Source organism: Anser anser (assembly GCF_964211835.1).
Source record: "Anser anser genome assembly, chromosome: 16".
Taxonomy (NCBI): domain Eukaryota; kingdom Metazoa; phylum Chordata; class Aves; order Anseriformes; family Anatidae; genus Anser; species Anser anser.
Genome location: NC_139737.1, coordinates 10,008,179 through 10,034,356, shown reverse-complemented (window position 1 = coordinate 10,034,356; position 26,178 = coordinate 10,008,179). Strand labels below are relative to the sequence as shown.

At 41.1% G+C, this 26,178-nt stretch overlaps 1 protein-coding gene and 1 long non-coding RNA gene across 5 annotated transcripts in view; one reads left to right on the top strand and one right to left on the bottom strand.

Annotated features, from left to right (window-relative positions):
* The window catches only part of EYA2 (EYA transcriptional coactivator and phosphatase 2), a gene marked incomplete at its 5' end in the record, with an annotated part of 97,586 nt that overhangs the window by 63,681 nt on the left and 7,727 nt on the right, over positions 1 to 26,178 (top strand). Inside the window, 5 exon segments of the mRNA XM_083802218.1 lie at positions 1,792 to 1,969; positions 3,597 to 3,724; positions 4,243 to 4,326; positions 17,796 to 17,885; positions 23,720 to 23,778. Of these exon segments, the coding sequence (XP_083658344.1) occupies positions 1,792 to 1,969; positions 3,597 to 3,724; positions 4,243 to 4,326; positions 17,796 to 17,885; positions 23,720 to 23,778 (539 nt within the window).
* On the bottom strand, positions 5 to 26,173 carry LOC310882860. 4 transcript variants are annotated; one of them, XR_014573199.1, is made up of 4 exons: positions 23,691 to 26,173; positions 22,767 to 22,891; positions 5,082 to 11,277; positions 5 to 744 (listed from the first exon to the last, which is right to left on the bottom strand). It is a non-coding gene; the product is annotated as an uncharacterized lncRNA (long non-coding RNA). The 4 variants fall into 4 exon arrangements; XR_014573200.1 differs by lacking the exon at positions 5 to 744 and adding an exon at positions 1,978 to 2,750; XR_014573201.1 differs by lacking the exon at positions 5 to 744 and adding an exon at positions 1,978 to 2,734.

Here is a 26,178-nt window from a genome sequence, read left to right as displayed (position 1 = left end):
TCAGCATTTATTATTGGCAACCTTGTCGCTTATTTTAAGCGCCTGGGAGGCTGGCAGATCAGAGAGATTATCCTGGTGTTTACATATATTTAAGGAAGGTTCTAGCGTGTGTTTTGCTGTGTGCCATTTTGGCCTGCTCGGGTGGCCTGGCGGTTAGTTTTAAGATGTGTGTGTCAACACACATGCTCCTGGCAGTCTCTGCTGTGGTGTTGCGCAGCAGTTCCAAGAGTTTCATCATTTTGCTGCCATCTTACAACTTTGAGATATGTTTTCCATCTTACACAGAGAGCTCCCCTTTTAGGATCCTGTCCTCTGCTGTCTTGGCACTGTGTAATAAATAGGAACAAACTGAAAGAGGTGTCGGCAGGTGCTGAATACTGAGCCATCTGAGCCGTCTCTGTGCTTCCTTCTTTGAGAGTACACCTGTCTGTGGACTTCATGCTTCAGATACCTTGAGAAATGTGTGTGTATAAATAAACAGCAAGCATATATGCACAAGACAGATGTTTTTGCAGTAGTAGATGGCTTTTCTTGATTGGACCAAACAAATGTGCACACTGTCCAGAAAATGTTTTTTGGTTAGCCATGGAGCAATAATTTCAATCACTAGTGTCAGCAAGGTGGTTGTTATGACTCGTATTAGTAATGACAACAGTGAGCAATTCTGTTATTACTTCAGTTTTGGCTACAAACATGGTCGATAAACACTGAGAGAATTGCATTTGATTGAAGTATAGAGGTTACCTGCAAAAAGGAAAAATAGGTGGGATGTTTTCATCATTTTATGATGTCCTTTAAGAGAAAACAATGAATTTCTCTCATTTCATTTTCAGCTTAATTTTTATTTTGACAACTTGACTCGTCTTTGTTCTTGAGAGCTCCATGGTGACTGAGAATAGCTGTGTCATAGACAAAGATGTAAGCAGTTAAGAAGGAAAGGGCTTTTAGTCTTTCTAAAGGCTATTTATTATTTAATTTTATTTAATACCAGATGCTGATTAATGTTTCTGAGGAAACAAAAACCTTTTGTTGAAAGAAAGTATAGTTCTATACCTGAAAAAGCAAACCAGGTGGACAAGAGCAAGGGTTGCAATTAAAAACAAAAGAAACAATTTTTTTATGTTTTAATTATCCAGAGAGAAGTTTTCTAATCTATTTCAGTGTCATCCTGCTTCTTACAAAGAAGAACAGATGGGCAGAGTGTTACGAAGCTTATTTGGGACCTTTTAAAACAAGACAAAGAATATCATGATACCTCAGCTCTGAGATCTCTCACAACTAATATTTTTAGTTCATTTGTCTACAGACAGGGAAGATCATTCCGGCATTTAGTTCTTACTGAGGCAGGGGGACAATCTCAAGTGTGAGCATTTCTGCAAAACAATTGTTAGATTGGTTTTTTGATTTTTGTATCCTATTTCAACAGCTTATCAGAAAATGTTGCTGATCATGGGAAAATGCAGCCTACTTCACTCCTGTATAGAATTGTTGAACCCTGTAATGCAAAATGTGTCAGTGCTGATGAATAAAATTCCACAGAAAAAGCAGAACTTGCCTGATTTCTGACCTCTTGTTGAGGCCAGCTAGTTCTAATAAAGTAGGAATGTATTTGGGAGGAGGAGAAATGTAATTTCATAAGTGAATGAAATGATGGTTCTTTAGCAAAAGTATTCCTGAGCCATGACTTACTGCATGTGTAGATAAGACTGCCTTGCCATATGTGGTGCCTTATTTATTTATAAGATAACACCAGTTATACACAGAAGTTACGTGTTTCTTTTTTCCTCAAAGGAATATTCATCATACCCAAGCTTTCCTCAAAGCCAGTACTCACAGTATTACAGCTCCTCCTACAACTCTCCCTACATGTCCACAAACAGCATCAGCCCTTCAGCCATCCCAACCTCCACTTATTCGCTGCAGGAGTCTTCTCACAATATCACCAGTCAGAGCACAGAATCGCTGTCTGGTAGGTACATTTATTCTGTTCTTAATTTTGCAGTTCCAGCCATCTGTAGACATAAGCACTGTAACCTTGTTGTTGGAATTTCTTTAAATACATGCATTTACATGGATAAATGAGATTTCCTAGCACATAACAGTTCTGCTCACACAGTACAACACAGAATTTTGGGAAAAGACTCAAAAATACAAGTTCTGTAAGACCATCCTGTGGTGTTTCCATGAGTACACCTGGTTTGATCTCCTCTAAAGGTAGAAAATAATTACATGCAAAATCCAGATTAGTACAAAGTGCTAATGTGTTTAGCAATGAGTGGCATGCTCTGAAAAAGCCCCAGAGTTTCCTCACTTATTAGCCCACGTCTCCATCAAGGTTCATGTTCACTCCTAATAACAACATATAATATATGCATTCATAAATAAGTTCACTAAGAGAAAGGCTCTCTTAAAAAATAATAATCAACACAAACTGTTTGTCTAAGTTAAAAGTTCAGGATGGATTCCATGCAAAAAGACTTCAGAATTTGTGGCCTCTCTTTGAGCGCTTAATTCTTAAAGTCTTGAGGCTTAAATGGTTTATGGAATTATTGACAGATTATGATCCTGCAATGTACTGTTCAAGTACAGTCTTCAGATATCACTTCCCTACTAAAGTTTTCATTGGCATGCAATGACATTTATATAAAATGCCACATAATTTGAGGATGATCACAGTATACGCCCGTTGTAGGTCTGCCGACTTATGGAGCAAATCTGAACATCTGTGGTTTCTCTGAAAGAAAAATAAACTAATATTGGTTGTTAAAAAGAAGCGGTCACAGATTGCTCTGAGAGCAGTTGGAGGATTTTCTGTTCTTAGATCTTATCTCAGCCTTTTTGAGAAAGCATGGTTTCAAAAAAGGCTTGTTAGGCACAATCCAAGCTGCTCTGAAGAAGAATATGGTTATTATAGGAAGCTGGAGAGGCCACAGCTTAGCAAGGTGAAAAGAAAAATATGTTTGAAAAGGATTTGTAATGTAAGGTAAGTGAAATCTGGACAGGTTTATGAAACTCCAGCCAAGCAAAACAGATACTTTATACAGGGAAGTTTACCTGTCTCTTCTCAGTTATTTCTAAACTACTGTCCCTTGTGAAATGCAATACAGCTAAACAGGCTAGTTATGTATTTTAAAAATAAAAGTTGATGTTGAAAGTATCTTTTTAATCATGAGTATTCATCGAGTTAAGAAAACACACCATTTTTGCAGATGTTGAATTGATCCTCGTTTCCTTTTCCACTTTCTAATTTCTCTCTTGGAAAAGGAGGAGAGAGGGGTAAAACTCAAAAAGTTGTGTTGTTTTTGTTTGTTTGTTTGTTTGTTTGTTTTTAATTTAAAAATGTGTTAAGGTTCTTGAAGTGATACATCCACTTTAAAATGTTTTATATAAAGTCTTGGTGCTTTCTGAAATTGTTGCAACTATTCTTAGAAGTTATAAATCATTTCTCTAACAATGTCAGCTATTGACATGAAAAGAGATTTTCTGATAGTGTTTTCATAACGTTTCTGGTGCTCTCCACTAAAAGCTTTCCTGCTTTTATTATAATGATCTGCGCAAAATTTAAGTTTACAATGGAATTCTTTTTTTCAAAATAGGGGAATATACAACAACACCAGCAAAAGATATAGAAACAGACAGACATCACAGAGGTTCGGATGGCAAGGTACGAGCCCGGTCAAAAAGAAGCAACGATCCTTCCCCTACTGCTGACAGTGAGATTGAGGTAATAACATTAACTTACATTCCCCTAGTAAAACCAGCAAAGAGAAGTGATTGCATCTATTAGCAAAACCGACTATCAAATTAGTGAGTTGTAAGAGCCAGAGTAAAATCAGTAATATAACTGAAGCTTTTTAAATTGGGTAGTCAGAATAATCACACAGTTTCTGTATTATTAGTATCTCAGACTATTAGCATCTCAGACTGTTTTTCATATGTACGTTTTTTTACTTTGTGCTTCTTGTAAGTCTGCTGTTTTGTTCCCCCAACTTGACACACAACAGGTGATTTCTGTGATTGTTAGGAGAGCAGACTCTCAGGGCAATCAGAATGCACTTAGTTCCAGAATTCTTCATCTTTCATTTTGCGTGCTTTCACAAAGCATCTGCAGTCAGTGCTCTAAATGGGCTTGAGATCTTAAAAAGCTCTAGTCCAACAGGACATATCTCCTGAATGAACAAATTCTTGCAATTGCGTAATGTGTAACTGTATTTCTCTTTTCCACCCCGTCTGTCATCACAGCGTGTATTTGTGTGGGATTTGGATGAGACGATAATTATTTTTCACTCCTTACTCACGGGAACCTTTGCATCCAGATATGGGAAGGTAAAACTTAATTTTTTTAACATTACTGCTTGTCCAGCCAAATTGCATTGGGAACTGTGGGGGCAGCTAATAAGACAGCTTTTCAAACAGATGCTGCTGATTTTATTCAGGCACATTTGTATAAATATGTCCTGGGGTATTTCCTTCTAATGTGAAAATTTAATTTACCTCTCTTTCATGTTGCAAGTAGCCCCATGTTTTTCTAAAGCTTGTATTGTTGGCTGCTGCTAGATAGGACATCAGGATGTTCTTTGAATGTCTGTCTTCTGCGAGAAAGAGCCTAGCCAGCAGCCAGAGAGCAGTTACTCTGACCTGAATGAGGTAATTTTGTTGTTGTTGTTGTTAGAATGGTGTTTTCTTTTGAATCTCAGACAACTTTTTGTTGTTGGTGGTGGTTTGTGGTTTTTTTTAGGAGAGATTTTGTGTTAGTCAGTCTGGGTTGCCACAAAGACTACTGGCTCTTCTTCCCACATAGCTGCTGTGGAGTACACTTTTGAGAGTTTTAGGAATCAGATCTTCAGCTATCCGTGCGTCAGATACCCCCTTTGAAACACTGGCAGTTGTATTTTTTAGGCAGCTCTCTGTGGCTGAAAGACACAACTTGGCTGCTAAGGAGAAAATGCTGGGTCTTGGATTTAGTACCACGTGCTTCAATTTCTTCCTAAGGCAGCTTTTTATGATAAACACTTAAGTCACTTTGAATTACACAATGTCAAACACTTTTAAACGGGTAGGAAAAAAGACAATATCATTACCTAATTAAAGTGGATGACCTAGTTGGCAGCTGTTTCCACACATGGCTTTGAACAGTCAGCTTCATCAGGAGACTGGAAAATAACCCTGCTTCTCTCTAGAAAGCAGAAATATGATTTGACATCATTTCATGGCTTTAGCAGCTGTACTTGTTTTACGACAGTTATAACAAGCTGAATGTGTAATTAGTAAGATAGATTTATTGTTCGCTGTTAGATGTGCACAGTTGTAAAGGATATAAAATGGTGTTTGTGGTGTGGAAGTCTACTGCAGCATTTGGAATGCTGCTAACACTTCTAGCAGTACCCTCTGAAAACCAAGCATGTGTTTCCAAGCAGGGATTTATTCAGACCCATGTTGTACAAGGTAATTGAAGCGGTTACTTTTCCCAGGGAACATAATGAATGAGGCAGTCTGAGGTATACATGTGTAAGCTCAAACCTACTGCCTGCAAAAAATAGAAAGAATTAGGCAGGATCAGGAAATATAAACTGAGCTGGTGTAGACCTGCGATGTGGTCATACTTAGGCTTGAGTAGGGGCTGCAAATGGCATATGGAGAATTCCCTTAACTGTGTGGGGGGATATTTTGGCCTAGCATAAAACCTCCAAAGCAGTTCCCTTCATCTGCTGCCTCCTGTCCAAGCTTAGAGGATGTGGGGTTGGGATCTGCTGCGTGGGGGACAGATGGCGATGGGACAAGAGCTGTGACAGACTTGCAGAGGTGAGGAGCCCTGCCATCGCAGTGCCTGCGAGCTCTTGCTGATGGGCTGCTGTGGAGGCAAAAGCTGCCATTTCTGTAGCAGCCAGCGTGGGGATGAAGAGATGGCAGGGAGTCAGCCAGAGAGGATTTATCCAAAGCCTTCACCAGCAGCCGAGCTGTTCCCAACAGCTCTGAGAGCAGAGTTAGGCCAAGGCAGGGCACTTGTGAGCAGCAGCCTACAAAGAGAAGAGCACAGGAAAATGGAAACTCGGGATTGTCTGCCCTGAAAGGCCTCTAAAGCTAGAAAATGACTAAGTTCTGTTGGCTGTTTCCTTTATACAAATGTAAAGAGTGGTATGAGCAGGGATTTTTTGTTTTGTTTTTAGTGAGTGAATCACCTTTTCTGTTAAGCTACAACAGGCTCTTTGAGAACCTTCAGTAGAAGAATTTTTTTTTTTAGTTCTTCATTTGTTTCATCAGTTTTAAATTCCTCAGAGCTTTTCTATAAGGTAATGGTCGTGTTATAAAAGTATTGTAAGCTAACAGCTTGATCCAAAGACAACCACAGGCTTCAGTGGGCTTTGGAACAGACCTTAAACCAAGAGGGAAATAGAGCACACTCAGACAGGCTGTCCTGGGAACCATTAAATAGTAACACAATTCAGAAATATTCAAGTGAGTTGAACTATCAAATATAAATGAAGCAGTGAGCCAAAGGTTAATAGTGCTTCAGAATCTCTTACTTTGTGAAAAACATAGGAAGCGTTAATCTCAAAGTAAATTAAGTATCAGGGCCTAAAATTCTTACGTTTATGTATAATTGATCATAAAAGATTCACATGCCTGTGATTAGACATGCCCATGCCCTGAATTAGATCTCAGACGTGAAGGTCTTGGTTCTGTCTTCCTCCAGAAAGTGTGCCAGTTCGTACAATATTCACCATTCCCTGAGCAACAGTACTGTCCCAGTATCATCCTGTTGGTTGTGCTGGTAGAGCTGCTGTGCAGCCACTCAGAAAATTGGACTATGAAGTTGCTTAAGCTGAAAAATAACACCTTTTTCTGGGGTGACTTTTCCTGGGAGAGGAGAGAAAGGGAAGGAGAAACATCAACCTAGCTTCAGAAACTGGGGACTAAACTCCTGTGTTGTTTAGCTACAAAATCACCATGCTTATGCATATTGTTCCTTTCTTGGTGGTGGTGGTAGTAGGGAGCTGTCCAAAACAATCTGGTTTTGGATAGAAGAAAAAAAAAGAATAAAAAGGTGTAAAAAGGTGTAGAAAAAAAAAAGAAGAAAAAGGTGTGGGGAAGAATTCACAGAAGTATTATCAGTTAGAGTCATTACATGACTCTTGGATATTAATGATTAGTGCTCCAATGCATGCATTCTGACCTGATTTCGTGTGAAAATTCTCTTTATGTCTGGTATAAAACTCATCTGAGGGAAACCTCTGTGGTCCTTGCCATAGATATGGCAAGGAGTTGGTCTCAGGTGTTTAGAAAATACTTTGCTCACAGCATTAATAGAAGTTAAAGCACAAAAATTACTCAAGGTTGAAATACGAATGAATGGCCCAGTCTGTGTTGCTCCTTTAATCCCCTCTGTCAAACTCTGTGCACTATCCCGTGGATTAGTCATCAGACATGGGGTCTTAATGTCTTTCCCATATGGTCCCTGCAGTACAGCCTTTACAGTGGCAGCCAGAGTGGCCTACGAATTCACATCTCCTTTTGCTTTCTTGCCCATGGTTGAATGGATGCATACCTGTACAAACACACGGAGTCACGGTTTAAATGGCTAGGGCAGCACAGCTGTCAAACCTGAGAAAATCTCTCCACCCCTTCGTTTCTTAGGAGGAGGCTATCTGAGAAAGAAAAGGGGAAAAAAAAAAGTTCTATACCCAATTAAGTCTGGATATTATGTTCAGGAGTTTTTAGAAACCTGTTCTGCAGGCTTCTGATCACTGCATGGGTGCAGAATATTTACCGAGTGCTTAGAGACCACACCAGACATAAACCATCATTATAGCTTAATGTGCTGTCCACTCTGCCCTTTCAATCCCTTCAGACATGTATAATAGAGTTCCCATTCAGCAAGAAGGTGGCTGCAGCCTTTACTGTCTCCAGAGATCTGCCTGACAAATCACTAATGAAATACAATGTGAAAAATGGATCAAAATCTATTACAGTGCTGCTGGGATTTCACATGAATTGAGTATATGTCAAGGGGCCTCGGCCATTTGAGGCAGCGAGGCACAACACAGAAAGACTCTTTGAGAAGTATTAGTTCAGACACAACAAAACGAGATTATGAGCATTTCTGTGCCAAAAAAACAAAACAGTCTATTCGTTTTTCCTTGACTTGAGATATCTGCAAGCTTGTTCCATAATCTATTAAAGAATTAAAAGTATTTCTGCATCTCTTTCAAAGAAATGTAAGTATTATGTTGCAGATTCATTCTCTTACTTTTCAGAGGACTAGTATCAAGAAGAAAGGGTGCACTAAGTGCATTGTTTTCTCTAGGTGAAGGGTATGTGTGAGGCTAATTCCTTTTCTCATGATTTTGTACTGTTTCCAGAAAGTGAGTTTTTTGTTCTGTGTTGAGATACTTGTTAGTAAAACACGTCCACGGGATTTTAGTGTCAAAAAGAAATGCAATTAAACTAAAATCTAGAGTTAAAATTCATTTTTCCATGCACGAGTTACTCTGAAATCCTGGAACTAAATGGAATGAATCCAGAGGACAGTCTAAATATCTGAATTGTGTTGGATCTTTATCAGCACTTTGATGTCTGCTGATACTCGGGAGTTAAGATGTATAAAATTCCCTGTAAGATGCATTTTATTTTGCATTTCAGAAGTGGCAACAGTAGATTTATCCAAGTTGTAAGCAGCCAGGTATCAGTGTGGTGGACACGGGGCATGCACTGATGTTATGAGGGACTTGCAGTGCCACAGGTATGCTTAGGAATAGGAGAGCATCCTCCAGCAGTAGTGGGGCCTTAAGACCTTCTGGACAAAGTAACTAAAATCACTGCTTGGCCCAGCTGAGGAGAGGACCTAAAAATGATTTTCTGCCATTTCAGATGAATGTCAGAGCTGCTGTTGGCTGTCTGAACTGGGCTGTCTTGTTCTCACCAGAAATGTTGATGTAGATCTAAGAAGCCTTATCCCTCAAAAGTTCCACTTGCAGTTACATGTTCTTACAAAAAACTTTCCTTTAAGTGAATTATCATTACCAATTTAAAAAAAAAAAAAGTCATTGAAAAGTTCTTGCGTGGCCCTACTTAAGGTCCTTTTGAAAACACAGAGTTGATTATTTTTTTCTTTTTTCCCTGCTTTCATTGAATGCTTTGTGTAACTTTTGCTTTTCCTTGCATTGTTCCCTCACAGGACCTAAAGCCAGGACCTGATTGAAACACCGTAGGGATTTAATCAAATCTGATGGTGATTCATGCTTCTAATGGCCAAAACTGTCCTTAACTACTTTACAAACTGAGGAGGAATAAAACCCCGTTTTATTGCTCGGCTGTTAAAATCTATTTGTAGAAGTTGCTAAGGTTCAAATCAAAAGCACCCTCCCTTGAGAACCATTAGTTAATTCAAAGTGCCATGGTGTTGCTTTTTTTCTTCTCCCCTCGCTTGAGATGTGGCCTTATATCACTATTGCTGTTCAAACATCTGAGAGTTTTCCATTCCTTTGACAAACATGAGCCAAAGTGCTTAAGGACATCTGTTTATTTTATTTCTTTAATGAGAAAACCTTCCAATTTCGTACAGGCTCAGCTGTGTTTATTTACATTTTGTTAGTCATATGTGTGGGGCACCTTGGGATGTTAAAAACCTGCAGAGGCCTATGTGGAGGGCTGCTAGCAGGCATCCTGGTCAGAAAGGCAGAATGAGCCATTCCTAAGGAAAACACAGTCCTTGGAACTCCATAAAATAGATTTTCAAAACAAACAGAGCCTAATTCACTCAGTAGATCATGGATTAAGTCAAGATGAATACAATTTGGAAAGGATTTTCTGAGGAAGTTGGAGATTTTTTTACCCACTGGAGGCTAAACCTTGTATTTAATGCCTTTTTAAGTTAAATTAAAAAAGCGTTCAATCACTGCAGGTAATAAAAAAGTCTGTTACTTTAGACATGCTGCTACATCAATTATTAGTTCATTATTGGAGAGAAGGGAGTAAATAATTCCAGCTATTTGATTATTTCAAATGTGTATTTCGGGAGCAAACATCTGTGTTTATCATTTGTACTGGCTCGAGCGGCAGCAGAAACAGCAAAACCAGACCCACAACAGCTTCGATGCTGGGCACAGGAGATGCTCTGAGCTCATGTAGATGTAACCTCTTGTACTAGAGCTTAGGTGAACTGAGGGCTTTATAAGCAAAGTGCATGTGTGGCATTTGGAAGTATTAAAGGATTATTTCTGACATAGAATACATGTCAGGAACAATGCTGGATTGTCTAACAAGCATGAGTAAAGGGAACCTGCTTTCCCGTGTTGCTGAATTATGACTTGATTTTTAAGGGAAAGGTAGTATAAAAAAATAAAGGAACGTAACTCGCATTAGGAAGTTGCATGTACAACATGTGTAGTTGTGCTGAGGTTTACACGCCATGATGTGTTTCCACCAAGCTTTCCAGGAGTTTTGTATTTTTCACAGAGCTATCAAGGGCTTACGTAGAAATATGGTGATTTTCCTGTGAGTAGGGCAAGGGGGTTAAAACATGTATTTGTTTTAAATCCACTCCTTTTTTGACATTTATGCCCTGTATAGTAAAAAGAAATTATTTGTAGACTTTTTGGTCGTGAACCTTTCGTGTTACTGTTGTGGTTTAACAGTGATAGGCAGCTAAGTACCACACAGCCACTCTCACCCCCTCCTTAGCAGCTGCTGTGGGGAAGGTTAACTCCATCCCAGCCAGACCCAGTAGAATTCCTAAAAGTAACTTCCATTTGTTCTCGAGCATTATGGCCCAGCTTTTAAAATGTATTTAGGTACTGTATTCCCACAGGCCTGGAATCCACCCATGGGTTCAGGCACTGTATAAATTAGTTATTCCTGCTTGTCCCTAACCATAGCTCATTTGGAGAGGGAGGAGAGCCTTTTCAACCTCTGTCTGCTTCTCGAATGTGAGGATTTAGTTACTGACACATCCATTTGCTTATTGCAGTGATTTCCAAGGTGTAGTCCCCAACCACTTCTGAACAGATCCATGCCAGTGAGTTACAGTCCTTCAGTAAATAGTAAGCAGTACTGTGGAAGTACCTCCCAAATCACAGCAATGATGAATAAGAAAAGGTATCTGAATAAATGCGATTAAATGATACTTGCTCTCTGTCTGGCTTGGACATGCCACGAGGTCACACTGCCAATGACTGTAGAGACATCATTTAAATTCAGTAGATCATCTAACAAGCCTGGATAGGTCAATGTTTAGGTAAAACCATATGTCTTCATTTTGGCGGCCAAAAAGTTTAGAGCCTGGAAATGAGAAAACTGGGTCATGCTATTTGAAAAACGACAATTCTTTGTCAAAAGAAATGTAGTCACTTCAAAAAATGGGTTTGAGCTCCTGAGCTACTTGGGTACTTAAAACAAATGGTCTCACAAATAGCCACTCTCTCGATTGAAAAGCTCTGAGAAGCTGGGTCTAGCAGTTACCTGGTTCTATGAAAAAAAGATAAACAAAACTAAGGTAGTTAAATCTAGTAAAACAGCTAAATGTGTTTTCACCCTCAAAGAGGATGATGAGGGAACACAGGGACACACAGGGACACCACAAGGACACACGGGGACAGATGGGGACACAGGACACAAAGGGACGTGGGCAGCCCCATACTAGGCAGGCAGCACGGCCATGGGGCCAGGCGCAGCAGCTGCCCCCCTCGACTTATTTGAACTAGAACTGATGCACAAGGTTAATTTTCCGTTTTTATGGGAAAGCCTGGTTAATGTCTCAAATTCAGATCAAGGTATAAAATGTTACAACCAAAGAATGATTATTCTCACAGGCTCTCTTTGTTCAAACATGTGGCCCAGGCATTTGTGTCTTTGCTTTTTTTTATTATTTTTATACTACAACCAAACCGGTCCATTTTTCAGGAGTTTCCAAGTAATTAAACCCAATTAAATTCTTTCTCTTGGTGACAACTTCATTATTAACAGCTAACCACAAGGAAGAGATTTAACTTAGAAAGCCCTTGATTGTATACTAATCCGTCTCTCACCTCTGGCTGACACCTGTGGCAGATAAACCCTACAGAATAGGAGTCTGATGAATAACCTTAATTAATACTTTCTTCCTTGTAGAAAAGTAATTATTTGCTCATGGCATAAACAGGTATTTGACAGGGATTTAAAGACAGTGATTGGTTTTAAGTAGAAGGGCTTTATTTTTATTTATTTATTTTTTTAAGGGGGGGGTAGGGAGGTCTGAGTCCAAGATTCATGCTCCGAGTGACTTTGTCCTAACATTTTGAATGTCGGGTTAATTGGCACATTGCTAAATAGAAGCAGAGTCAGACAACAAGCTGATTTGTTATCTGTCTCAAAGGAGCCAGCTTTGCCCCTTTGCTAATGGCCTGCGTGTCTGAACAGGGTACCTGTAAGGCAGAGGATTGGAACTGGCTGATTTGGAGCCAGGATTGGGGTTGAGAGTGACTTGCACTTGAGAGATTGCCAGAGATAAGTCTGCTTCTTGCTTCCTTTCAAAATTATGCTATACAAGAGGGGCAGGCTGGCTGTGGACATCCAGCCAAGTGGATTAGTAGTAACTGCAGGTGTTAACAAACACATGTCTTTTTAATGCATTCTTTATGGCAAGTATAAGCAGTTTATGAAAAATCCAGCTCAGTATTTCAGGAGCAGTGGTAAGAAGGCCATTTGGGAGGATACTGACGGTGCAGTTTGAAGTGTGGCTGCATCCACCATGGACTTTTTTTGTAGGTAATGCTACCTTTAGTAGTGAAAATACAGCAACACAGGCATCTCTATAGGTGAGCCTGCCTTTTGAGCAAGGCCAGACTGAAGGCTGCTCATCAAGCTCCTTCTAGCCACCTTCTGTCATCCTATTATTCATAGTGAGAAAAATGAAACAGAAACAGAATTACTTTTAGGAAGGATATTTTTAGCTTGTAGGACATAAGTGAATTAAAATTGTGATTTTAAAATGTAACGCAATTCACATCTGCAGAACTAATTCAAAGAGGAGTAGTGCATACAACTAGCCAGCACAAAAGCAGTATTCAGAGCACGTGTCAGCTCATGCTTTTGGGATCAGAAAGAAAACATTTCCCTCGGTGAATGGACACTTCTGCCTTCCCCCGCAGAGTGTTTCACAGGCTTCTCTTTTCTGTGTTTTCCTGTAGTAGGGCTATCTGTTGAAAGGGCAGCAAAGCTGCCCCCAAACAAGCAGTTACAGATCTGGGAGTTGGCAGTGCCTCGCTTCTAGTGAAAATTATCTCGTTCACAGCGTTGTCAGCAGTAGGCAACAGCACATCAGTCCCTCTTAGCTAGAAGTCACATCCTGTGACAGACGCAATAGGGAGACATGTCCAGGAATACTCTTCAGGATCAATATACTTGGTCCAAACATGTTTTTTTTTGTTGGTGTTGTTTTTTTAAGAAGAGCTTATTTTCCCTTTTTTATGTTTTAATACTTTGTGAAAAAGTGGAGGGGAACGGGGCATTTTTACCTCTCAGTTCTCTCAGGATGTACGCTGAGCAGAAATGGGCAGCTGTGAAACACTACTACTGGGTAAATGTGGAAGTGAAGGTGTGGCAGTTAGGGGGAATATCAAGCTCTTTGGGAATGAGTACTTCAAAATGAGCACCACTGCTGTGATGCTTATCCCATCCAGCTGACGGGAAGGAGCCCATTAAGGCTGTGTTGATCGGTCATGAGCTGAGCTCTATTGGGGTGCCTAGTTTGTCGTGTAATTTTTGGGGCTGTTTAATGTCAACCCTGGAGAAAGCTCCAACAATGTGCCATGCAGAGGTGAGGCGCACAGAAATGCACTGTGGTGCTGGAGGTTTTATTTATAGGAGTTCGTTGCCTGTTTTCTATCCCTGCCTCTCATTGTCCTTGTTTGCGAAAGCATGACTTGTAGATTAGCAGAGGGGTAGGACCTCACGCTTCTAATGTTACTGAACAAGCGCTCAGGGTCGAAGTTTTAGGTGAATCTGTTTTCACTGTAGAAAAAGTGGTTCCTGGAGGAGATATGATTTCAAGCTGACCACAGCCCTTTTGTTTTTAGCCTTCACATGCATCAGAAAACATTGGGTAGATCTGTTACTGAGGAAGCTGGTTCCTAGGGCTCCAGGGCGCACTTTTCCTATGGTAAGACATGTTGGCAGGGGTCATCGTTATGGATGCAGCAACTTTACATTGCTCTGCTAAACTCGCACTGCTCTAACATAGGCATTAGCAGTCCACTAGGGCATCGCCTGCAGCACAGCCTTATCCTTTAGTCCTTCTGGACTTCAACACTTAGGAAGACCTCTCCATTAACATCTTTAGGAAAAAAAAAATCATAATTCTCTTTCCAGTTCTTTATACAGTATACAGAGAATTCTGACAACACATTGATATACCTGTGTCATTTTTGTGCTTGCCTTATTTTCCTGTTTATTCATACTTGAATTGCAAGCTGTAGGTAGGGACTGTGTTTTTCCTCTGTGTGGGTACAACTAGCACAGTGGGGTTCAAGTCTGGGACTAGTGCTTCTAGATCAGTGAAACAGTAATGCAAATAAATAATTGCTAGTAGAACCCTGGCCTAGTGCCTCTAGACACCTACATCATACTGGGAGCACTGATTTGCCTTTTAACTTTATCAGCTTAAGACTTGGAAGCATGCCTTGTTGCAGAGGAAATATCCATACTGTGAAAGCACTGATGCCAAATCATTTCCCCAAACGACTTCCCCTCTGGGTGGTAAAGTGCATTTTTCTGTTTTATTTTCATTCCATCATATTCTCTATCTCAAGAGAAAGATATTTTTTTTCCTCTCATCTACAGTTTAATTTCCATATTGTTTAGTTTAAGAGAAGGTAACTTCATACACTGTGGAAATGTTTCTTACTCCCTGTTAGTGATTAATACCAATAAATCTAAAGACAAAACTTAGAGAATAAATGACAGATACCAATGAATGAGACTTCCTAAAAGAGGTTTAAAGGCTAATGATCCTTGAAATGTATAAAAATAAATTGCTTCATTAAAAACTATTTTACAAAATCATTTCTTCCTAGCAGCATATTTTCTTCAAAACAGTTCCCTCGTGTAACTACACCTGGGTAGTAAAATTTGATTCAGTGCTGTTCACATGGGGCCACGGTCAGATGCCCTAATTGCGCCTGTGTCCCTGCCCCTCATCAGGGGAGCAGGTTTGGGGCTTAAAGGTAGACATGTTCAAGGCAAGCCTGATGGAGTTTACTTTTTGCCCAGAGGAGAAAGTGCCCTTCTTCCAGGGACAGCAATAAGCATGTTTAAACATGAGTGACTGAGCTTTTCTTTAGATGGGCACAGTGCTTGTGAGTCACACACATGGCTGAAACCACAGCCATTCTGCTCTAATTAAAGAGAACTACACCAAGAATGCGTAATAATTAGGTTAGCGTGTAATACACCATCCATGTCAACAGCATCTGCCGCAAAGGTTGATTGAAATGTACTCATCCTCCAAACATTGTGCTCCCTGTTAGAGTTCCTCAGCTAATTCATTACTGTCCTGTCATACAATAACATGACTCCACAGAAATCTGCAGAAAATTAGAGCAAAGACTACATATAAATCTGACATTTTAGCATGGCTTGTAACGTTAGCAGAGGAAAACCACCCACATAAATGTAAAGATGAGAGATCCCTCTCCTAATGAAGATGAATTACAAATAAAAGCCTGTTGTGGGAATGCTCTTTTTTCAAGTTCTGTTGTTGTTTAGTTTGAACAGGCAGAATGCTTTTGAGCTTGTTTATCGAATTAACTGTAAATTATTTTTACTTGCATTTTTGAAGAAGAATATATCTGAATGAATAATAAATTTTTCCACTAGAGACCTAGTTTGCCTCAGAACATGTCTGTGCTTTTGTTATGAGTTTAGGAACAAGGTCAGTTGTTTGAGGAAGGAGACGTGGAAAAGTGGCCGGGGCTTATTTAATACTGTAGTGTACCAGGCTGGGTACAATATGTCACTTGGTTGTATTTCAGAGCATCAGATCCCTGGGGCTGTACCCAGTGCCCAGGAAGCAGCTTTGAAGCAGTACGCCAAGAGCTGTAGGAGCCCAGTGGCCCCTGTACCCATCCACAGGGGCAGCACGAGGGACCAAGTGGATTTGCTGCACACATGCAGTCAGCCATTAACAGTCACTTCTACACGGGATTGTCCGCAAGTGGCTTTCCTGGCCAAACAGTCAGCCCGGCTGCTTTGGTCTGATTGAAGCTTGCGCTTGTGACTTAGCGGGGAAGTGAATTGGTGGCCCTCTCACGGGCAGTTGTGGTGTCTTAGCTGGGTAGCAAGGAACAGGGAAAAAAATCATTTTCTAAAGTAAATCAACTAAACACACAGGAGGTCCATATTGCTTGGGACATCCTGCGTTACAGCTGCAGGCAGTGCAATCCTGCACAGGAGTGTACTTGTTTTGTTACTGATTTTAGTAGGAGCAGGAGCAGAATGTTAGAAACTTCACAGGTGCTTAAAATGTATAGGAGCTGTTTTAGAGCTGCTGGCATGTGTGTTTTCATGTTCTTTTGTTCATGAAAAAGTATGTTTTCATAATTCTGTACGCAGACAGAGTTTCTGCATCGTTTTCTTGCTGTTCCGTTTAAGGAAGCAGTTTGGGACCCTGTCTGGGGCCAAGTTAGGGCCAAGTTGGACCCAGACCTGGATGAACTGCTGATACAAGAAAATTGCAGAACAAGCAAAGGGTGAAGCAGTCAGTCCATGCAGGCAGGAGCATCAAGTGCATGTCACCATTTCTAACAGCAGCTCAAATGGCATATGGACTGATCCAACATTTTAATGAGCTATCTTGTTTTGTCTTTATTTTATAAATTGATGTAGCTATTTGGGTGTAACTCCGGTATGACATCTCTGGCTCTGCAAGTAAGCTTTATGCCACTGCAGAAGCATGTCCTGTCCTGAGCAAGAATAGTCAGACTTGGACAAGCATTTTATCCTGCTATAATTGGGTTTGCATGGGAGGATGGGATTGTTTTAACTCTGCTGGTACTGTTAAATAAGCGGACACCTTCAGCAGAGATGGAAGAGCTTTGCACCAGTGTGGCTGCTCTTGCGTCTCCACATGCACTTGTGCTACCAAGGCCAGTAGATACTGTGCCACACAGGGGGCTGTGATGTGGGAACGACACGTCTGTCTTTCTGTCCTGCTCTGTGCTCATCACCCAAGTTAGCATGGTAGTAAAGACCTAACCCAAGCATGCCGAGATGCGGATTGCACGCTTTAGAGAAAGATAGTTTATGTTTGAACTCGTGGGCTCTGTTTTCAGATTCTGCTCATCGTGTTGCTGCTTGACATTAAAAGTCTACTTTCATGTGTAAAGAATAAAGCTGGCCTCTTACGGCTGATTCAAAGGACAGAGTCCGGAAAGAATCACCCTCTGTGGGCTCTGTTGTTCATAACTGTCCCTTAGCTGCTCTGTACTGATGCTATTGGAAATCACTTCTTGGTCCAACCTACTGAAGCAATTCTTATACAGCCTCAGGTGTTTAAATGTGCTTGTTAAACTCATCTGAAAGTACAGGCTGAAATGCATAAGGTGAGCCATATCCATCCTTCAGAGAACAGAAACTGATTATCTAGTAGAGAAAAAAGAAAAAAAAAACGGATGGGAAAATCATGCTAAGATACACTTGGGAAATTAAATGACTTTAATGACCGTATCTTCAGAAAAAGGAATGTGTAGATCCTGTGTCTAAGATCTCCCACCCCCCAAAAAAAAAAAAATTGAATGAAAAAAGAAATGATTCTCTCCCAACAGGACACTACAACGTCTGTGCGGATAGGTCTTATGATGGAAGAAATGATCTTCAACCTTGCAGATACACATCTGTTCTTTAATGACCTGGAGGTATGTTGCTGCTTATTTTATTTAGCATCTTTCTTTCTAATCATTTGCATCTGCTCTACAAACTTGTTTTTCTGGCCAAGAAACTTTCATTATTGACCCTAAAGAAATGGGCCTTAGATGGTTTATTGGAAGCATACTTTACTATGTCCCTTTGACATCTTCATTCTGTTAAGGAATTTTTTTCTAAATACACAGTAACAATGATGGCTTTTGGCAGTTTTACTAAATCTAATAATGAGGACATTACTGCTGCTTCTCCAGAAATTTGCTATTTAATAATTTTATTAAGCTAAATTAGCATAGATCCTATGGGGCAGGTAGCAATTAGCTATGATGCAATGCAGAGATTTTAAAACGGTCTCTGTTCTTGAGGAAGCTCTGTTCTGCACACAGAGGCAGAGCAGGAGGTCTGCTCAAGCACAGACACATTGCAGGATGAAACTATGTGAGTTTCTACATGAAAGACCAAGAGGAAAAATTCCTCATTGTCTGCATTATGGCAGATTATTATGATCTGGCTATACCTTCCTTACACAAAGTGAAATTCCTTTTGAATATATGGTGAAATCCAAACAAAGTCATGCAAGCAAAATTCTGTCACCAGCTGAGAAACAGCTGTATAGTGCTGAGGAGAAGTTGTTTTAATTTGCAATCAGTAGAAATGATCTGAATGAGTCACCTACAGTGAGTAGGATGGGTTTGTGCTGTGGGCACCTTGGAGTCAGAGTACTGCTTGGAGGAGTTTGGAGGAAAAAGTTCTGGCATCCCTCGGCAGGCTTCTGTGGACTTTCTCTTCACTGGAGAAATGAAGGATTTGTTTCTGTGCTGCATAAAATGAGAGAACTTCTTTTGTGCCTGATGAGTTCAGTGAGAACTTCTGATTCCTTCACTGCTTAATTGCGCTGTGTTCCTCTGCACGTTACAGGAGGTGCCTGCTTTCCTGCCGCCTGTCTCCTTAAAATCTGGGGGTTTGCTTACTGAGAATTATCTGTTTTTTCAGTCTTCCCTTTTGACTCATGCTTGACAAGTGAAACAAACTAAACTTTTTTTTTCAAAGTAAAACCAAGGTGTTTTGATTTTAGCTGAGCGTTTCAGTAATTAAAGTGATGGATGAGGGAAGATTCAAAAGAAGTGAATGTCCTTTACAAAATTTTGCTTTCCGAGAACAGAAGCCGAATTTGCAAAAACAGTCATCCATCTCTGTTCATTAGCCGTCCTAGTCCTTGATTTTGGATGGTAAATGAAAGTCAGGCTTGAGTGTTCACGAAGTGGTATTTAAGGGTTGTACATCACCAAGTGCTAGGCTTGAAAAAGACACAGTGGATGATATTCTTGAGAAAAAAATAGATAAAAAAAAAAGCACAGAAGCTGATTCAGTTCTAGACCCACAAAGATTACCATATACATTAGCACCATCATGTGGCATAACACTGACCTGTGTAACACAAAATAAGCTAAAACTGTACAGGGCTGAAACCATTTCTGGCCATATTCTGTGCTGGGGCCAGGTGAAAGAAGCTGTAACAGAAACTAAACAGTACTAAAGCAAGAATACTCTTGTTAGGAAATATTAAACATAGCAAAACATTTCTCTGGCATAAATCCATAGCCAAGTTGAGGCATTTTGGGGATGCCCAGCATACGGAAGCAGCTAAAGTATGGCTGCCTCAACTTGGGGGATAATTGTGAGGGAGAGGGAATGTCATCTCTCCTCACCAGAGAGGCAGGTTGGACAAAAAAATCAATTATTACCTTGTTTTAGCAAGAGGGGACTAGTTTATTATGCTGTTTGCAGTTTTCAGTGCTGTGCAGAGCAGAAGGTGCTGCCAGGGTATAAAGCTTTGTTGAAACATTCCTAGAAAGTGCCTAATGAGGATAAATCATTTGCTCATAGATACAGCAAGGTCCGCACAGTCCTTGCTAGCATTTGTGTAATCCTCATTAGCCTGGTAAGGCTGTGACTGAACAGCCTAGCAAAAAATTGGCTTCAAATTCTGAGTGAGGGGCCTGAACTGGAAATAGTCTTTTTTTTCTATCAAAGCCACGTGATTCTTGCCTTATGCAGAAATAATGCTATCAGGCTGTGGCACATCATACCTCTTTAAATGTTTCAGCAAGACGGGAGAGAGCAGTAGGGCTTTCCTCTATGGCAACACACTGTCAACTTGTCCAAGAAAACTAGGCAGCCCTTTGTTTTGCTGTTCTTACATTGAAAACTAACAAAATCAAGAGAATGAATTACTGCAGTTGATGCAGGCTGTCAGTTCAGTGGATGACAGATGAATAAATAGCAGGCATTTTCAGAGCTTCTGTAAAACTGCCAAATGAGCACAGGAGCCAGGCCACTGTTACTCTGCCCTCTCCTCACCTGTGCCATGGCCTTGAACCACACGCAGTGCCATCCTGCTGCCTGGCTCCCTGTTGTTGGCCAGGGTTTTACATGTTTTCAGGGTCTTCCTGGGTGGGATTCAGGCAACTGCTTCCTGGATACATTGCCTGGAAGCGTTTTTCCTGCTATGCCAGAGAAGGGGAATCTTGGACATGTGTGAAAAGTAGACCCAGCAGATCCATTCAAATAAGCTGCTACAGCCCATCCTCTCTTGGTGCTGCAGCCTAGCAGAGGCCCATTTCCCACGAGATTGACCCCCAGCCCACAGGACAGCAGGAGGCTGATGACCAGTTCCCAGGGCAGGTGGGCGAATGGAGATGCCCTAGGCCTAGACTCTTAGCAAATACTTCTGGTCTTCTTACAGAAAGGGATTCTCTGCCAGCAAGTTAACTCTTGAGTAGTAGAACTTAGAAGATGGATGTATTTTCAGCAGATTCGGGCAGGAGGAGAGTCAATACTTACTAAAACACAGCTTAATGGTGTGGCTGCCGTGTAACAAGGAATGAAGGCACCAAACCTTGACAAGGGCAGCTTTGAGGGCATGCAGCCACACAAGTATTGCCCCATTCTGGAGGCTGTTAGAAGCACAACCCAGGCAAGCGAGAGGTATGTGTTTGCTGAGCTGCATTTTCAAATTATAAATCTGGGGGTTTACCACACTAATTCACCTACTCATGTAGCACTTAGGTGCTTGTTGGACACATCACCTCTGACTGCAGTTGCAGTGCAGGCAGGTTAGATCCCTACTGTCTGCAAACACAGGCCGTACAAGGTGTGGCCTATAAAGGGCTCTGATCACACTGTAGACTATATGGGTAAATACACTTGAAAGGAAATATTCTCACTCTTTATTCCCTTTTTGGGAAATCAGGGAGAATAGGAACCGGCCGAGGTTACAGATCATGGTGAATCTCAAATATGGACTCTGGGCTTTTCAAGGTTGTGCTTTTTCTCCCAGACTCCTTTTGTTCACAGTGCAACACAAGCTAGAAAATAGTACATTTCATCCTCCCTCTGGAGATATTGTTGCCTAGCACTTTAGAAAAAGGTGTGAAGGACAGCAGGACCGACAAGGGGATGAGGAATTAGCAAACAAGGGGATTAGTGTGTTTACAGGTTATTGCCTTTCAGAGCTGTCCCTGGAGGTTTCCTGGTCTGGGAACTGTTAACCCCCTATCCCCACCTTAACAAGGGATGCAAGCTCAAGTGATCAATGAATTCATGTGATGTTTTTTAAAATTATCTAACACAGTACTGATACAAAAATTGACAACCTGTGTGTCTGCAAGCTGTTTCTGCATGTGCAAGAGCCATACCTAGAGAATATGCAGAGAGAGCATAGGTAGTAACTGAAGGAGTTTCTCCATGCATCCTCAGAACCAGCTTGTATTTCACAAGGAGACAGCAGAAGCTTTCTCCAAGCCTGTGGTACCATTTCAAAGCTGCGCTAGCTCAGGCACCTTTCTGTGTGGGTTCAAGGGTTTGGTCCCATCGGGAGGCAGATTGTGTATCACTGACTGGCCTGGAGATGTCACAACAGTAAGAACAGTTCCGTTCCAGGAGCTTGGAGGATTGACTAGGTCTTACACGTTTGACTCAGTTACAGGTTGCACATGCAACAGATCACGTACCTCTGAGATCCTAGAGTATCATTTTAAAAAGTCAGCAGATGTGGAAACTGGGTTTTCCATTGCAGACTTCCATTCAGACAATCTGGACCTTCTTTTCAGCAGCCCAGATATCCTGCCCTGATTCCCCACTCACTAAGATCTCAAGGAAATTTTGTGAGAATGAAAAATTAGTCTCGTAACCAAGTAGTAAAACACGGTCCACATTCTTGCTTTAACCAGCTTCCCTGTGTTTTACCCAGTAACATGATAGGCTCAGCCGGCGGACTATGAGGTAGCGTCTCACCAAGTGTCATGGTATTTTATTAAGTCAGAAATGTGATAGCTACTGTTGTCACACTTCAGTGTACAGAACAATTCATTCACAAATGAGAAAAACAGATCCCTCCACAAATACCTTTCCCTTGACTTAATGCCCTGCATCACACAACTGAAATGGAGTGGGGCTGCATCGATATTATCCCAGCATGGCTCACAACAGCTATGGGAAGGGGGGCTTAAAAAAATGACAGTGGGTGGAAGAGAGAGAGGTGCCAGCAGAAATCTGCAGTTCAGTTACTTGGCTCCGGTTATACAGAGTATACACCTCGGTGATATGTTGATGAAGAGGATTGAGGAGATAAGAACAAGATAAAATTGGATGACTTCTTGAGAATTATCTAAAACAAGTTCTGCAGAAAATGTCATGATTATAGGCAGGAACAATGTGTGACATTTTGCCATTGATATCAAGCTTAGTTACTTGTTTGGGGATTTTTTCTTTTTTGAATGGGCTAATTTAAAGTAATTCATAAAGCCTATAATTATGTAAGGTAGGTGATTGTGTGGTCTATAAAATACTGTCATGGTAAAGGATAACTGTACCTTAGTTAGCTGTAGTTGTTCTGACTTCAGTCTCCTTACATCAACTGTGCTTTTACTTCTATTGAAAATCAGCCAGAACAAAGGGTAGTGTTTGCCAGCTTCAAGGCTTTCTGTTTTCTCGTTACCTACAAGGATCATAGAGAAAAGAGATTAAGGCGGTAGGGAGAAGCTTACAGATTTTTCTCTCTAATGATGGTGTTAAGACTAGGAAGGGAACAATAGAAACAACATTTCTCAAGTTTTTGAGGCAGGGCCTCCATCTTTCAAACAATGAAGAATTTTGCAAGATAAGATCTCGAGTACGTACTTCATGCAGGCTGAGCTCTTAAGTATACCTTCTGGTTAATTTTCCTGTCCATAGATTTCCTCGTCACTGACACATTATTTCTTAACTCTGTGGTACAGGGCTGTGAAAGGGTGCCTTTTTCAGTGCTTCCCTGCACATCAAAGGAAGCTGAACCCCCTCAGTATGCCCTGGGAAGACACCAGCAGGACAGGTGTCTCTGGAAATTTCTGTGAGCCAGATCTCCCCTTGTAATTATGTGGGGATACACCTTCTGTCCAAAGCAGTACTGTCACAGTGGGAGAGGCTGCCAAATCTGTGCCTTACCATGTATAACAACGTTTACAAAACACAGTCTTCCTGGCTAAAAGACAAGCCCCTCTCTCTCCCTCCTATCTGCATAGGAAGGAGTTTCACTTACTGTATTATTAAGGAACTGTTGTGCCTTTAGATAACAGCTGGTCTCACATACAATTAGTTATTTGTGCAAGTGCTGTGTAATACTGTTTGTAACAATTAGCTGGCTATACTGTGCTAGACAGTATTGGCAACGTGTAAGATTTTCTCTTAGCTTTAGCATTAAAGTCATTTTTCATTACATGAAGTGTTCTTTAAAATGTTTTTTCAAAGTATTTACTTACTGATGTATTTTTTTTCATACGCTTCTCAGGACTGTGACCAGATCCACATAGATGATGTATCGTCAGATGATAATGGTCAAGATCTAAGGTATGAGACCTCTGGGTGGAAGCTGCAGGCCAGGTAGTCCCCAGCTGTTTGAAAATAGCAGGGGGTTGGTCAGTGTTGTAAAAAAACTTCCTCGGCCATGTGCCTTCTCCCCTTCCTGGCTCCATTCTGTCTGCAGTTATTAAACACACAGGAGAAGTACAGAGCTGCTGTTCACACATTAATCTGCCTGTGCCTACTGTCAAGCCCTGACCTTGCTCAGCTTTGAACCATTCTAGGAATTATGTTTAAAATTAGGTTGAACTTTGCTCGGACTACACTGGTTTCCAATATGATTTGGCCAGCCAGTTGGCACAAGTGTAGCCAAACCATTTCAAAACCAGACTGAAATGTTTCCCACTGCCCAATCTGTAATAAATGGGCTTACTCGTAAGGATTGTGGACCTTGCCAAAGCCACAGCCTTGTCACTGGTGTAAACATACACCCAAACTGCACCAACTATTAATATTGCCTGTTTAAGTTCATTAATCATATACATAAAAACTATTTTTGTACAATTACATTTCCCTTTCCCAAAGTGTTGCTTGCAGTCACTGTAATCGGTGCAAGAACAAGATATGCAGAGCTCTTACAAAACTTTAGTTTGTGTTTTTGTGGATGGTTGTTATGAGAAATTGGTGCAGAAACAGCATAGAAAACAGTGGAACAGCCTTCTGGAAGAGCCTTCTCCTTCTGTAGAGAACACTCAAAAGGTTTTTTACTGAAGGTTTGTGCTTTGTAATGCACAGAAATGGCACATGCATATTTTGGTCCTTTGGCTCCAGTGGCTTGTAAGCAGATGAGTCTGGATACATATTCAGGCATTGATTAAAATAATAATTTGGGTTTTATCTCAATCAGTGCACTTACTTTGAGTGAACAACAACAACAAAAGCTGTAAGCTAATAGTGTATCATGAATCCTGTGAAAAGCCCCTGCCTAAGTGGTTTCAGTTGTTTCAAAAATACTTCTCATGCTTATGGTTTGTCTGCGCGGGATATGAAGTTGAGCTGACAGAAATACGTTAAGCATGTTAAACTTATCTGGATGCTCTAATACTGAAATAAATTGGCCTCAGGGCTCTCAAGAAGGGGAAATTACTTCGTAGTAAATCAGGATGTGAATGCAGAGGCACTGGCTACTGCCCCAGTGAGGTACCAGAAGCACATTAAGCTGAGCTGGCTTCACGCTGCAGCCAAGGAACGCTAGGTCTGTGTCACTGAGCATTTCTGTCTCTTCCCTTGCTCTGGTTCAGTTTGTCTGACTCCGCTGGGTCTGTGACCTGACCCAGCAGACTGTGTCCCATGAGTGCAGCTGCCCTCTTCAACTGCAGCCCAGTCTGCCTTCTGCTGAAGCTCTGAAACCCACCCTGACACTGCCATCCAGCAAACATTTTAGGATAACGTGAGCTGCTCCATAGCCCGCCCCCAGCCATATTCTCAGGGAATTGATCCAGCTGAAAAGCAACTTCTTTGCTTGTTTTTAAGCTCTATTGTCTTTTAACTGGAACAGTTCTCTGATCTGATGCACCTCAGTGCTGAAGAAATGCTTGCACTAGTACAAAGAGAAGTGCATCAATGCAGGCTCAAGACAGGGAAAAACACCTGGAAGAAGAGAGGCTTGCTGCCTTCCAAGACATTGTCAGTTTAGAATGCTGGTGGAACTGCCACCCACCCATGGTGGTAATTACCCTGGAGTTGCTTTGAAGTTTCCATTCAGTTTTTGTTTAAAAAGCTTTACACAGTGCAGGCATTTAAGGCTCATTTAGTTAATTTCTTATTTTTTTTCTTGATTAATGTGTTCAGTGCATGTTTAACAATATAGCCAAGCAGCCAGAAAAATTCTTTAAGATTTGACTATTTCTGTAGTTTAGCAGCCTGGATGAGAGGCAGGTAAGGATTTTCAGTGACCTGAGGACAGTCAGATGTTTTGTAGTCCAGAGAACCTCAGAACTTACAGGAAGTGCTAAATAACCTGTACTGTTTACAGTAAGAACATTTGCTTATATTTGTGCTAGTTGTCACTGTTTTCAGAGATGAGGCTAATGACTGTGTGGGATCATGGGTCTGGCAACCAGGCTGATTCCCTAGCCTGGAAATAAATCATTCAAGTAAAAGAAAAATAACAGGCCACAAATGCCCTTTCAAATCTTTTGGTTCTAGTTGCACACAGAAAAGTTACACAGTGGAAATGAGCATTAGGCAGGGCGGCACATGCCCTTCTGGGGCACGTGGGTGAGTGAGAGCAGGCAGCAAGGATGAACTCCACAGCTGTACAGCGTGTGCTGTGTACATCTCTGCTGCCACTTGACTCCACATCACTTTTCAATTGTTTCCGCTCCCTGCTGGCACTGTATAGACTGTGATTATAATGACCTCTCCCCTTCCCTCCTCCTTCTCCCA